The 13,460-nt window shown below is 42.7% G+C and overlaps 1 protein-coding gene across 5 annotated transcripts in view; it reads left to right on the top strand.

The window, feature by feature from the left end:
- Positions 1-13,460, top strand: part of ERBIN (erbb2 interacting protein) — a 2,559,118-nt gene that overhangs the window by 2,133,976 nt on the left and 411,682 nt on the right. For all 5 annotated transcript variants that reach the window (XM_069627374.1, XM_069627371.1, XM_069627370.1 and 2 more), the window contains one exon: positions 12,030-12,207. In XM_069627374.1, coding sequence (XP_069483475.1) covers positions 12,030-12,207 — 178 coding nt within the window. The remainder of the gene's footprint in view (positions 1-12,029; positions 12,208-13,460) is intronic.

Consider the following 13,460-nt stretch of genomic DNA (forward strand, 5'->3'; position numbering starts at 1 on the left):
CACATCCTTCCCATCATTTGTCATGTCCAGTATCTCATCTCTCACTTCTCCTGTTGGGAGATGATCTGCCTACCTCAAGCTAAACCTATCCAAGACTGAATTCGTCATTGGTCCGCTTGCTAAAAAACAACTTGTCCAACAATGACTCAATGATATGCATCTATAAGGATTTGATATACAACTCTCAGACTCCGCAAAATCCTTAGGCTTAACCATTGACCGCATTCTGTCCTCCAAGAAACACATGGCCAAGAAGGCCCAAATAGCCTGACTCAGAATCTCTACCCTTGGAAAAATCAAACCCTTCTTCCCCCGCGGGACTTTTGGACCGTAGTGTAGGCCCTTGTGGTATCGCACATCGATGGGGGAAATGCTCTCCTGACATGGCTCCCAGCTGCTCACTTGCCCGCCCTAAATGCAGTCCACCAGGCTACAGCACTTCTTATTACCGGAGCACGGAAATTTGATCAAATTACTCCATCCTACACAAACTACATTGGCTTTCACTCCAAGCCAGGATACTGTTCAAGACTGCATGCATCATCTACAAAGCAGTCACTAGTAGCACACCAGATTACCAGGTGGCTAAGCTCCACATATCTGGTGGCACACGCTCCTCACACAGCAAATCGACCAACTGGATTGAATCACAACTCGTCTGCATTGAGAACCCACAAACAATCCTCTTGTCATGCACCCACCCTCTGGAACTCGATCCTGGTGTTGGCTCGGAGTGCCCCCGCAAATCTCTCAAAACATGGCTCTTTCAACAACGCCTGACCAAGGACTAATTACAATAAACGCACAGACCTCACAGTACTGTGCCACTATTAAGATGCCAACCCAAATGCCGGCTACCCATAATTTGTAGAACGCTCAGCTGCTCTCTAGCTAGGTCTGTGCTCTAAACAATAAAATGGCCCGTTTCTATTTCTTGGTCAGCTCAGCGTCAACCGCTGGTGTGTAGCATGGTCGCTGCCATAATGTCCCATTGGAATCCGATATAGTTGCATTGAAATGAAACGCTCTTTTAATACTGGGGACCCTTGTCCACAATATTGGTGTGGTCATATGACTGGAGTGGCTTATCTGTGTCAAAGGCCAAGGGGCAGAACTACCATCTCCACTGTTTTTCTGTATTGGGCATTAGGGTGTCGTGAAGTTTCAAGCATACTTGCCTTGTGCAGCCCTTCAGCCAAAGCCAACAGATCAGCCCAGTCTGTGAAGAAATCAGCACCCCAAATTCCCCATTAGCTCCAATCCAAAGGGGACTGTCACCCTGCTCATTAAAAATCGACTTCATGGACATGAAGAATTCTGACCTCGATTATGGTATGAAAGTCCAATCCATCTTAAACGAAACTACCGTGACTGGGCCTCTCGTCACTGACACCTCGAGGGTATTCGAGCTTGAAGGTGTGAGACATGACCCAGGCTTCCTTGGCTCGGGAACCTCCTGGTGCAACTGGCGCCGGAACCACCTGCGGCATAGAGTCCAGAGCCGTACCCACCGTCGGGTTCTCAAATAGCTGAAGCATTTGGGTTTTGAATGCCTCGCACTCCTCTCTCTCTCGAGGCACCCATACTCTGGAATGGTCTACCCCACTCCTTCGACGAATGTCATGTCTGCATCACTGCCTCTTTTATTTCTTGTGGGAGGGTATTAGGACAGTTTTTCTGAAGTCAAACTAAAGGCTTAGTAAAACCATTCAACTGAGGCAGTACACGACTCCACTCTTAGTATAAGGCTGTACCACCTTAGTTCAGGGTAGCAAAGACCGAGTAGCCAGTCTTATCTTATGAGGGAGAGAAACACTATGTATTGTAAAAATAAATTATTTATTTAAGTACATGTAGGCCCAGATAAATCTTGGGGGAAATAAGTACCATCACAAAATCTATATATCTATATCTATATATAAAATATGCGTATCCTTGAAGATTTGGAATTTGAAAATGCAGATTATACGAACAACACAGAACTGGAACTCACAAATGCAGACACCAGTTGGCCAGGCAAAACAGCATTAAAAATAAAATCTAAATTTAACCCCATGTTCAATCCGGGAGGCCATGTTGAAGCTTTCCAGGACCTGGTAATCAATGAGCTTAAAAAGATCTGGAAGATACGGCAGCCTATGAGAACAAATCTGACCCAGTACAACAACGCACATTCAAACAACTTGGTTTAATTATGTACTCCGTCATAGCACCATCAGATAAGGGGACCAATATAGTCATGATGAATCGGAATGACTACATTAAGGAGGCCCATAGGCAATTAACGGATAAAAATTGCTATTCAAAATTGCAAGATGATCCTTCCGAAACCATGAGTGTGCTATTGTCAAATCTTTTACAGACTTGGAAGGAGAGAGACCTGCTAGACGAAGATATTTGTACATTTTTACAACCTAAATTTCCCACTATTCCAACGATTTACTTTCTGCCTAAAGTACATAAGAGCTTGACCAGACCCCCAGGCAGACCTATTGTTACACTATGTGGGGCATTGTTGGAAAACCTATCGCGGTTTGTGGATGAAACATTGATTACTTTTGTTACTACTCTTCCCTCTTATTTAAGGGATACAAAAGATTTTTTGAGTAGAATAGAGGGCATCCCATGGGAAACTTCTTACTTGCTGACAACACTAGATGTGGTCTCTCTCTATACATCAATTCGACACTCTGATGGCCTCAAAGCATGCGAGTATTTTTTGCATACCAGATCTATGAACTATATGCAACATGGCATCATGATATTAGAGATGATTAGATTTTGCCTGACCAACAACTGTTTTCTGTTTGATAAGGGGTTCTTTATCCAACTTCAAGGCAGTGCCATGGGCACCACGTTTGCTCCCTCATATGCAAATCTAACAATGGGCTGGTGGGAGAAGTTTGTTGTCTGGCATCCGAGCAACACCCTACATACAGACAAAATAATACTGTGGCTACGTTACATCGATGATCTGTTTGTGATCTGGGATGGCAGCGATCGAGAATGGCTAGACTTTGTGAGGATATTAAATATCAATGAGCTCAACCTTCAATTCACAGAGAGTCATAGCAAGACTGATATAGTGTTCTTGGATATCGCTGTTTCAGTGGCCAATGGCGAACTTACCAGCAGCCTATATAGAAAGCCAACCAGCTCAAACATTCCATTACATGCAAAGAGCAGCCATCCCACAGCCTTAAAATGGAGCATCCCGTATGGGGAATTTATACGCATACGTAGAAACTCTTCCAACATTAACACCTTTGACAGCGAATGTGCCTGGATGGCCCAGAGATTCAAAAATCGAGGCTATCCAATTAAAATACACGAAAGAGCATTTTTAAAAGCTAGGGACATGGACCGTTCCCTACTACTGGTTTCCAATTCTGTACAAACGAAGATCACGGATAATACAGACACACGTTTGATTCTGACTTTTGGTAACGGGGCCCAAAATATTCGCCAAGTATTACAAAAACATTGGCATGTTTTAAAACTAGATGAACATCTGGGCGAGCTACTGGCACCTAAAGTCAACATCACATTCCGTAGATCGCCTTCATTTAAAGATATACTGGTGCCCAGTTTCATGAGTCCTCTAGTTAATCAATCAGGAGCCAGTTGGATGAACATCAAGAGACCAGGCTTTCAAAAATGTTCTAAATGTAAAGCATGTACCTATGCTGTTAACATCAGTTGTTATTTACATCCCATTTTAGGAAAGAACATTAAGATTGTGTCTAGAATTACTTGTGAAACCGAATATGTGGTATATGTGTTGAATTGCCCATGCAACAAGTGGTATGTCGGTAGCACCAAAGGACAACTCAAATTAAGGGTGCTACAACACATTATGGCAATTAAGAATGCTGAACCGACTTACCCTATGGCCCTTCATTTCAAGAATCAACATGGAGGCAAACTAGAGGGCTTTACCTTTTTTGGCATACATACCATTACCAAACCACTCAGAGGAGGCAATCGTGAACTAGCACTACGACAGTTGGAAACCAGATGTATTTTAGACCTAGAGACAAAAAAACCCAGGGGTCACAACCTTGATGAGGAACTATATACCTTCCTGGGTACATGAAGCTCAAGCAGATAATGTCTCATACTTTCTCTGACCAGGCAGCACATGTCCCATAGGCCTGTTATTCTTTTTCTAAATTAAAGACTAGGATACACGAATAATACGTGCCATGCCCTGAGTAATGAAACGCACAATGTTTCTCCGACTAGTACATGTTTTCCATTTTCATACTTCTTAAATCTTCGATGAATATGGTATTATCACATGTTTATTTATATAATACTGGTCTGGGGTTCTGCTCTCACAGTTTTGGTGTAGTTTTTAAACATTTGTTTTTAAACTGTAACTGTATAGGTTTTGATACTTATTTTAAGTGGCTCTTACAACACAGAGACTTTTGGACTTGATTTTACCTGCTTTGTGGCGTCAAATCGGTGATAATTCTATATGGACTGAACACCAAAAAGTTTTTTTATATTGCATTTGAAATACTTCTCTCCCTTTAAACATTACGATGCATGTATATGGGTCTATATGAAAGAGATATTTTTTATCTTTTATATGACTTATAGGTCTTTTTATGAATTTGGATGTTTTATGCACTTGGCACTTTATAATCAAGCAACATTTGCACGCACTTTGCACTTTATATAAAGCAAACGTTTTCTGTACAAAACAGATTAGAAGCCCATGCATATACCTCTGAGTCTGGGAGAAATATAAACTAACAGAGATTTACTTTACTCGATATTAATAGGATATTAAATCCACACATTAAAGTATTAACTAAAGAGCCCTACATGGATAGGTGAGGTATATACATGGACGGAGAGCACTATGCACTTTATTCAATCGCTGCTATGTACATATTTTTGCTGCTGAAACGCTATTTGCACATACATCCAAATTCTTTATCTTTTTCATTTTTGCACAAATTCCAATCATTGCCTACATGCATCTTGTCCGAGTATCATTCGAGTTTGCTGTACGTCACATGCACTCTATAAAGGCTACCATTGTCACTTTACTATCAGGCAGCCAGGAGCTATATTTGACTACTTCCTCCTTTTTATGCAATGTTAACGTACTATGGACATACAAAGGAACGTTTTAAATCATGGTATACTGTTGAACTTTAAAGACACATGGTTGCTTTGTGTAATTGATGTATTCTAAGTGGCATCATATATTGTTTTTGCCCTTTCGACATGTATCTGCAAATTATGAATGTAATCCATGTCGCAAATGCTAGAGGAAGAGGTCTGTATTCTCTTATGAGTAATTATATACCATCGAATCGTTCCAATATGGCTGCCTTGTAAAACACATTGAATGAGTGGCTTTTAGCAGGTAGACACTCTCTATGTGAAATCAGAGAGTTGTTTGGGGATAAATTGCAGTCCATCATCTGTGTTGTTTGTAAACCTACATGATCAAGCGGTCTGTGTACCGCGAAACGCATCGTTTTTTTCTTGTTTCCCTTTCCTGATGCACTTATATCAATAAAGAAAACGTGCTGCCAGGAATGCTGAGGAGTTTATTCCACTTATTTGCTGCAAGGACATTGTTCTCCTGTTGTAGCTGCTCTCTGGAGTGCATTCCACTCGCTGCCTTTCTTCTGAAAAGCATTTATTTCATTCATATATATATATATATATATATATATATATATATATATATATATATATATATATATATATATATATACACACAATTATAAAAACACAGCACTATGCTTAAAGGTACATAGATCAAAGCATATAACCTTATTTGGAACACCTAACAGGAGTTCTAGGGCAGTCAAAACCAATAGTTACTTTTAGATTACTTTCAGTAATACCAGGGTGGAAGAAAATAGCAGTTGTACCGTAAAGCTCAGCAAGAAATCCTTCATATTAACTGGATAATATACCTTTCTAATCTAGTGAAACACAGATTCTAGGGAGAGTATAAACCTATAACTCTGATTCAGGGTAAGTTAATCTATGGGAATTGGACCTTAAGGGGGTAATATTCAATTACAGTTGCTTTTCGGTTCACAGACTAAGGGAAGCAATAATTAACTTATTTTTTTTGATAAGTTATACTCAAAGTAAGTAAAACATATACACTTTTTACAGGAGCTATAAGCAAATTAAAGGCAGGTGTAAACCTAAGACTCTTTTGGTGTCTGTCTAAAACCAACCAGGAAAAGCAAAATCCAGGGTTACACTTTATGAATGACTCCAGGTAATTCTATGTAGGTAAAACCCAATGCAGACTTAACAGGCTAACAGCAGGTCAGGGGAAGCAAGATCCAGTTAGAAAACGTACACACACTAATAGTGAAGTGAAGCCAACAGCATTACATTTGGCCAAGAGGCACAACCAATTCACAGGTGAGTAATATAACCTTATATCTACTTTTCAGAATGGCATAACATTTCTAAGGTAAGTAATAACTTTTGTAACTGTTCATTCTGAGTTTCAGTTACCAACCAACTTCTTTTGCAAGTCAATAACTTGTAAACACTTAGGGCCTGATTCACAGAATGTTTTTATAATGTGTAATCCCATAGGAAAACACTCTGTGAATCAGGCACTTATTCTCTTTTCTATGCCATCGGCCCAATCCTTTTAAAGTATTTCCCTTATTCTTGGAGCATGAGTGTTCTCAGTGGCAGAAGGCAGGGGTTGTGGGGCGGGGCGAGGGGGTCACTAGTGTCTAACAGGCAGTGTCCGGATAGGTTCTTAAGTAGCAAATGTCAGAGTTCCTAAGGAAGACTGTTCAAATAGGTGACTATTTTACTTTAGAGTTAGTTGAGTGTCCAGGGGCTTCACAGAAGACCTCCTAGAAGGATTCCAGCAGTGGGCCTGGGTGAACTGGACGGGAGGACTATCAATCACAGAAAACACCCCAAAACTACACAGGAATCACACGAGGCTTAAGCTAAGTAAATACCCGAGCCACCACAGTACCTCAGCACAGAAGATTTTGCAGCAGGAGGACTTCAGGATCTCCAGCCAAGAACCCGGTCAGTGAATTTCTTGTCATGGCGACTGAAAACAGGATCTTGGAAGGGATTTTGCAGCATGGATCAACAGGGAAGGCTCTAGGCAAGGTTTTCCTTCCCGCTGGATGTGGCTCTCTGGATTTGGTGCCTTTTCAAGAGCACATAAGAAGACAGAATATCCCCGATCGGATTCTCGTTGTTACAAAGTTCCAGCACTCTGGTGAGGGGGGCTTTTTGGACTTGTTTCTGGTCTCTGGAGATCCAGCAGGGCCCACAAAGTTTCAGCGAGATTCGGAAGAGCGTGCACTGCACAATGGCACAAGGTTCCAGGGTATTGCAGCCAGCAAGGTCACTACATGGTGTGGGATGGCTCAAAATGCATGTCGTCTTGAGTCTAGTGGTTCTCACCAGGCTCTGGGTCGGTGTTTTCGGAGTTCCCAGGTTGATTGGCAGGAAGGGGCTACTGCAGGCTGCGGTTACAAAGCAGGCTCCATCTCACCCGCTTTTTATCATCCTCTTCGATTTTGGTTCCAGCGGTCAACTACCTCTTCAGCATCCTTGTTTGGACTCATATGCAGAAACGCAGCCAATCAAACATCCTTGCAACATTCAAACTTGGGGGTTGGCAATCCTTTCAGGACAGCCAGCCTTCCAGTCTGTGGTGGGATCTCGCACTCAGGCTGTAAGTCAAAGGGCTGAAGAGTTCTGGACTCCTCCCTCGCTTCCTGCCTTCACAGACACTCTGGAGACTGGGTAGGGAGTCCACATGACACCTGCTGAGGATAAAAATCACACAAAGGAATTTCCCGCCCTGGATGTCAGGGGAAGGAACAAGAAAGGACACGGAACACTAAAATGGCGAAAAAACAAGACCTGGCCATTTTGGTAAAATGAGCAACCATGGGTGCACACAGCCTGTGGTAAAGGTGCACCAAATTAATAAAAGGTATCCCTGCCACCAGCCATTAAAGGTATGCTTGTCTCTGTAACAGAATTGTTAGTTTTAGTGTGAAAGGGGATACATTGGATGTGCCCAGCACTCCACATAAGGTTGGTTGTGCTGGTTTCACCAAATAAAATGTAAAAGGGATCCAAAGATCCTTTCAACCCTTGGCAACTGTAGTTCTCACAAGGTTAGCCAGAGAAAGTAAAAAGGGGAGGCCTTTGGGCAACCCAGCAACAATAGGCACTTATTGCCAAAATGTTGTCAGAGGATAACTTTTAAAAGACACTAAGGAGAGTCTTAATAATGATACCCATAAAAATAGTCAAGGATTCTGTAAGTGTTGGAAAAGTTTCCCAAGGAAAAATAATCCACCAGTAAAATCAAAAAGTTCTGGGGTTGATACAGGTCAGGAGGATTTATCATTAATATGGGAATCTTACCCAACAGAGGGCAAGGCCGATGAATGGTGACTCATCCCATTTGTGGGTCCACTTCTTTGCCTTCTTTCGATGTCTGTCCTTCCCAGCCTTCAGTATCAGGGCTCGACAACCTGGCAGTCGACCAAGCCAGAGACTTCAAAGGAGGGCCGCCTGAGGGCCAATTTCGCTCATCGTTACCTGATCGCCTTCAGGTTCACGTGCTGGCAGGAGAGGCACTGCTCCATGTTGTTCTCCACCCTGAGACACCACACACAAATACTGCGTGGGTTGGTGATGGACAGCTTCAAGCCGCAGTTTTTGCAGCTTTTAAACCGCGAGGGTTTAGGGCCAGACAGATCGGTGCCAGAAGAAAAGACCTTTTAAGTCACTGAAAAGGATGACATTCCGAACAGTGTGCCTAGCATGTGGATAAAAGGAACTGAGGTGTGGGGGTTTAGTGACTTGATTAGAAGTACCACCAACATCCCCGTCCAGAATCGAGGAATGGCGTGGTTAAGACTATGGTCGACGGCGCGCTGCACTATGCCACCTGTCAAATGGTGTGAGCTGCTGACGCTTGAGGGGATACCTCGGATGAGGAATCTGCAAGAGAAGGCAATCAATTGAATGAGAATTTCAACGAGAACTTCAAAGTTGCAAGCCATGGATTTGGTGGTGAGAAGGTTAAGTGGGGTATGGATGCTGTTGGTGAAGGGGAGAAAGATGGCTTCCATCTCTTGAAGAGTTTTGGTTGAGGCAGCGTGTTAGGAAGAATCATTTGCAGTACCCTTAGGGAACACTACAGACAATTAAGACTACAAGTGATAGTACAATTTCACCTTTGGTACAAGCTTTTACTACACAGTAAAGTGGTAGTGATGGCTGAGCAGCCAGACTTATCTCAAGAGCAAATGAGCAGTAACAAGGATTGCACAAAGGACTACAATTATTGTGACTCAAGCAAACACTGACTCAAGGTTTCTGGTTAAAAATATATAAGTACATTTATTTTGAAACCATCTGTTCACAAAACACTTCACTTCTACTAGATAAAACCACACTCTAAATATACTACACACAACCAATTCCTCTTGTTTAGGTTAATTCAAAGTAAGTCCATTAGTATTTGATAGACCGGTGTTTCGAAACAAAGACATTACCATGGGTTAATACGCGATCACTTTTTGACAGTAATGACAGTTCGGTGTTACAAAAGAAAAGCGTACCCGCGGGAAGAAATGTAACCATAGTCAAACACACTTAGCACATAGAATAAAACAAGGGAATAGTGGATAAAAATCACAGGCAATACTTTTGTCAAGGCAATAGAATCAGAGGAGTGTTATAAGAGGCAGATAAAGTCAATAGGCATGCACCAATGTCAAATGGAGCTGGGGCTCTGTTGTTGAGGATCACACGGTGAGAACAGCTCAAGATTAACGTTGCCAGGAGTACTGGATATTGTCACAGGGAAGCAAAAGTTACAAGAGGGAAGGAAGAAAGGGCAAGCCTTAGAAAAGGAAAAGGGTTCACCCTGATTCCTCAATGTCGGATGGAGAGAACAACCAAATGGACACAGTACCTTATTCGGATGAAGAAAGTTGGTGCTTTGGCAGTTGTTCCTGGTAGTTCCTGCAGAATCACGGTTCCTGAAGCTTCAGTCGTGGGGACAAGGACGACGTCTGGAGCGATCTGCACTACCCAGGGATGAGGCCAGCAGCTGCAAAGCAACAGTGAATAAAAGGTGTGCTCCTTTAAAACAGGAGAGGGCTCTTCTGATGGCTATCCGGACCACTACAGTTTCGTGCAGCGATTTCGACCCAGGAGAGGATTCTCTGGCTGTAGAAAGGTGAGCTGGTTGATCCCACCGGGCTCAAGGGAAGAAGACTCCGGACTGGATCTTCTCTGTCGTTAAGGGTAGATAGCTCAGGACTGCAGCAGGGCTTCACCGGGACTCAGGAGTTGCAGCAGCCGTCTTCTCCGCTTCTCTTTGGTTCTTGTAGTTCCAGTGGCAACTCTGACTTCCATCCCAAGAGTCCTGCCTTTTATGCCAAAATCCCCCATTCACACAGCCTGGCTGTCAATCACACAGCAGGGAGGTTGTCCAGCCCGGACAACCACTTCAGCCAATCGACACAAAGTGCAACTTGGGTCTCCAAGGAGACCCTGTGAAGGGGGTGACTAAACCCCTCCCTAACATTCAGCCTAACTAGACACCCAGATACCAAAGGAGGGCTTCTTCGCAGAAGCCCGCCAAAGAACGGAGAACAAAGAAACCCAGCCTGGTTTGGCACAAAAGGCAAACAACAAGAAAGACCTTTCCAACACGAAATGGCGACAAACCACGCTAGGACCCAAAATAAAAATGATATGGGGTAGCGGGTTTTATGTTCACGTCTGTCACCACAGCCAGAACACTAACACAGGAATACATGTAAAAATGATAGTTACCACTGCCACCAGCCATGTCGATTCGGGGAGGGGGGCACATAGTGCCTCTCGAGGTACAGAGGGACAGGGGGAAACCTATTCCCCCTCCATTACTCCGTTGTAAGATGGTTGGTACTGCATCTGTATTAAAAAGGACTAGTAAAGCCAATGGTGACTTTACATGTTTCTGGGGGACAGTAGTCATCCCCAGAAATGGAGTTCACGAGGGAAGTCTAAAAGACATCCCTGTGTGACGGGACTAAAGGTGCTGTGTGACACACAAGTAAAAAGATGATGCCTAGGGAGCTGGTGACACTCCATAGCCCATGAGCACAAAAAGTACAACACACACAAAAAATACACTGTAAGAGTGGGAAAAAGGCTCACCCTCTTACCAGGTGGAAAAAATAAACCCCAGTAATCCAGCAAAGCTGCTGAGGGACTCACTAGGTAAGGGAAATTAGCCATAAAGGAGAATTCTCCCTAACACAGCGTACAGCCATCCAGTGCCGGATGCAGTTATGCATTCAGAGATTGCAGGCATGAAGGAAGGAAAGGAGAAATATCCTAGTATCATTGGCAAAGGGCTGATGGTTAAAGCCAAATGTAGGCATAACTTTTCTGAGGTTGTAGGGTATAGGACGATGGCGAGTAGGACTGGTCCTTGAGGGGCAGCCACTGGAAGAGGTGTTCGGGGAGAGGGACTGGAGTCCCACAAGATGGAAAAGGAGCAGCTTGAGTTACTGGGAGGAGACGCAGGCGAGTAGTGTGCCCTTGAGGTTAAGGACGGAAAGAGTTTGAATGAGGGAGGGTTGAGCCACAGTGTCAAAGGCAGCGGTAAGATCTTCCAAGTATGAAAATGGAGGGGAGCTGAGCATGGTTTCCACTGATGAGAGAATAGGTAACCTGAATGAGTAGAGCCTCTAAAGCGTCACCTTGTATGGATGTCTTAATGTTCATTAGGTTTCTTTGGAGATCAGTAAGTGGCATGGCTGGTGGAAATTGTACAATAAAAATGCACTGAGCAATGGAGAAAGTGTAACTATGAGTAGAGGTAAAAAGGTATGTTTTGGTTATCATGAGTTGAAATTCTAACCGCCATTATATGAAGTGAATTGCTCTTAGGATATATACTTATGCTTGTTTGATGCTCAAACATAATTTGAATGCCAAAATAATGCCATTGGATTTTCTTTTCTGTTCAGATAAGGACGCAGATTCGCTGTTGGATGAAGTCACCCACAACAGTAATCAGAACAACAGCAACTGTTCCTCTCCATCCAGGATGTCGGATTCAGTTTCCCTTAATACAGACAGCAGCCAAGACCACTCCCTGTGTTCCCCAGAGAAAGAAACGCACATTGTACTGAGTTCCAAGATCAGGTCTGTGTACTCATGTGGTTAGTTATAAAGCAACAGGCGTATTTTTGTTGGTACTCGTATTTAATACCATGCTGTTTCTGCACAGTAGGAAAATATTTTATTTATCGAGCACTGTATTTTTGTTTTGTATTTTATAAAAAATATAAAGTGCTTTTGTAAGAAGCAATATACAAGGGCCATATTGATGAAACCGGAGAACTGCAGATCTGCAGTCCAGTAGGTATAGTTGATGGGGATCATTGGAGTCTAAAGTGATGAGTTGTTGTACTATTATCCAACTCCAGGGCTTCCTCCTTTGGGAGAAGGTGGTTCCCAATTGAGGTCTTTGGTCTAGTCACTGTTGTGAATGCATTTCTTTTTCCTTGTTTGAAAACACTCTGATCTACATTTTCATGTTTATTTGCTATGGTGTGCATTTGTTTTACGACAATATTGTTTTCTTTGCTATGCTAGTCAACAATAGATCACATTAAGAATCCTTCCTCTCTCATGCAGAAGAGGCTAGGCAGTCTTGTGCTCTCATTTATTAGACGGCAATACAATTTATTAAAACACGTTCATGACAAACAGATGGACAGAGCTCCATACCATCTTTCGTTATCCTTTAATGTTTCCTTCCACATTTACACAGTGTACTCTTGGCTCTGCTACTCCTGCCAGCTAGACTGTGCAGTCCCTGAATTGGAATTCTGGTTTGTGTTGAGATCAGTAATATCAAGCCCAAACAAATCATCCACTACACTGCAGGTGTCTACTTGAGAACTTTCCTCAATAGTGCCGACAACTATATAACTTAAACTCTTAATTCTGCACTTCCTCTTCAATCCACTAGCTGGATCAACTTTCATCTAAACATCTACAAGCATTATGCTTGCCCTCCTCCATGCTTGCGGTTCTCCAAGTCTGTGTTTGACTAACCCTGTACCTACTTTAGCCCTCCCTTTCCCTGTTTTCTCTTTTCCTCCACAGACCAGAGTCTGGACACCCATGGGTGAGGGCGCAATATCTGTACAAATGATGCAGTTGTGAAACCACTATGTGATTTTGCACAGCATAAAAGCTTTTAAAACATTGGCTGTAAACTTTGCCAAGAGGTTAGAGACGGTTTGTAGTTTTTTCACCTGCCTTTTTCATATTGTATTTATTTGAGCAAATGTGTAAGTTTTAACACTTTATATGCCAAATTGTTAATCAAATAAGTAAAAGTAGAGCATTAGAAATTCCAACACAAGGTAGATATGTTAAAAATGGAA

The sequence above is a fragment of the Ambystoma mexicanum genome, chromosome 6p (assembly GCF_040938575.1).
Source record: "Ambystoma mexicanum isolate Mex_15411 chromosome 6p, UKY_AmexF1_1, whole genome shotgun sequence".
Classification (NCBI taxonomy): domain Eukaryota; kingdom Metazoa; phylum Chordata; class Amphibia; order Caudata; family Ambystomatidae; genus Ambystoma; species Ambystoma mexicanum.